Here is a 1,365-nt window from a genome sequence, read left to right on the forward strand (position 1 = left end):
ATGGACACTGGCTGAGCCAGTTGTTCATCCTGCGGATGCGAACCATGAACCCAACATCGTCGGCTACCTATTGGTGTGCGACTTGTCCCGTCGGGCGGCAAGCGTGCTACTCATCTCTGCAAACGTTACGTTTTGGCATGCACATTACGTGTGAGGATGTGCCTTTGATTATTTTCCCATGGACGCTAGCCGAGCCAGTTGTTCTCCCTACGAACGCATGTTTTGAACCCGGCGTGCTTGATGGCCTATCGGCTTACGAGTTGCTTGATCGGGCAACGAGGGCAGCCTTTAACCAGACGTGTCCAATGGCCTATCGGCTTACGGGTTGCATGATCGAGTGGCGAGTGTTGCCTTGAACCCGGCGTGCCCGATGACCTATTGGCTTACGAGTCGCTTGATCGGGCGGCGAGTGTCGCCTTGAACCCGGCGTGCCCGATGGACTATCGGCTTACGAGTCGCTTGATCGGGCGGCGAGCGCGGTGATCCCTCAGAGGCTTGGCGCCTACCGGTGTTCGTGGATATGCATCTGATTACACCTCTTGTGGACTTGACTTCTCGGTGGTTGCATTACCTATTGGTATTTGTGTTGCGCTATCGAGCTGAGTCCCTTGTTGACTTGATCCCTTAGCGAGCGTGGCACCTTAGGGCGTTTATCGCTTTTTTCTTTTATGCGAGATCTTTGCATCGTCTCCATTAGCCCCCGGAGTTTCTCGGGTTTGTTAGGCAAAGCCTAGAAACTACAATATACGAGATATGCAACAACACTTTTAAGAGCGAAAGATAGCTTTCCATTGCAAATCAAAAAGTTGTAACATAATTTTCTTGGCACTTGGCCTATTGCGAAAACAAAAATGAAACCCAAAAAGAATAAAAAACAAGAAAAAAGTCGAGAGGAGGTCGTTGATGCCGATTATCCTTCTATTGATAATATTACCTCAAATGCTCGACATTCCATGGATGGGTGAGAACCTAGCCCTCCATGTTTTCAAGTTCGTATGTGCCTTTGTGAATGGCTCTTTGTACCCGATACGGACCTTCCCAGGTGGGTCCCAGGACTCCGTCGCCTTTCACCGTTGTGTTTTCGAGCACCCTTCTCAGAACAAGGCTCCCATCCGCAAATCTTTGAAGCTTGACCTTCGAGTTGTAATACCTTTCGACCTTCCTTTTTTGTTCGGCTATGCGAGTTAAGGCATCCGTCCTTTTCTCATCGATTAGGTCGAGCTCGATTCTTAGGGCTTCTTCGTTGCCTTCTTCCTCGAATGACTCCATGCAAAAAGTTGGGAGTTTTGTGTCAATGGGAACAATGGCTTCGACCCCGTATGCAAGAGCGAACAGCGTCTCCCTTGTCGCATTCTGAGCAGTCAT

At 49.7% G+C, this 1,365-nt stretch overlaps 1 protein-coding gene across 1 annotated transcript; it reads right to left on the reverse strand.

Annotated features, from left to right (window-relative positions):
• Window positions 1-571: 571 nt before the first annotated feature.
• LOC149404261 (uncharacterized) lies at window positions 572-1,365 on the reverse strand. The gene is made up of 2 exons (XM_089607471.1): window positions 1,024-1,365; window positions 572-730 (listed from the first exon to the last, which is right to left on the reverse strand). Exons 1-2 carry the CDS (start codon window positions 1,363-1,365, stop codon window positions 572-574), a joined length of 501 nt encoding a protein of 166 aa, XP_089463597.1.

The sequence above is a fragment of the Urtica dioica genome, chromosome 2 (assembly GCF_054948205.1).
Source record: "Urtica dioica subsp. dioica isolate 48M chromosome 2, U.dioica_male_clone48M_v1_H2, whole genome shotgun sequence".
NCBI classification, from domain to species: domain Eukaryota; kingdom Viridiplantae; phylum Streptophyta; class Magnoliopsida; order Rosales; family Urticaceae; genus Urtica; species Urtica dioica.

Bases quoted from the DNA above. Each gene is read 5' to 3' on its own strand.
- LOC149404261 (XM_089607471.1), bottom strand. From the start codon at position 1,365: ATGACTGCTCAGAATGCGACAAGGGAGACGCTGTTCGCTCTTGCATAC. The intron at 731-1,023 runs GTACAAAGAGCC...TGTAGTTTCTAG, and splicing joins CCTGGGAAGGTCCGTATCGG to GCTTTGCCTAACAAACCCGA.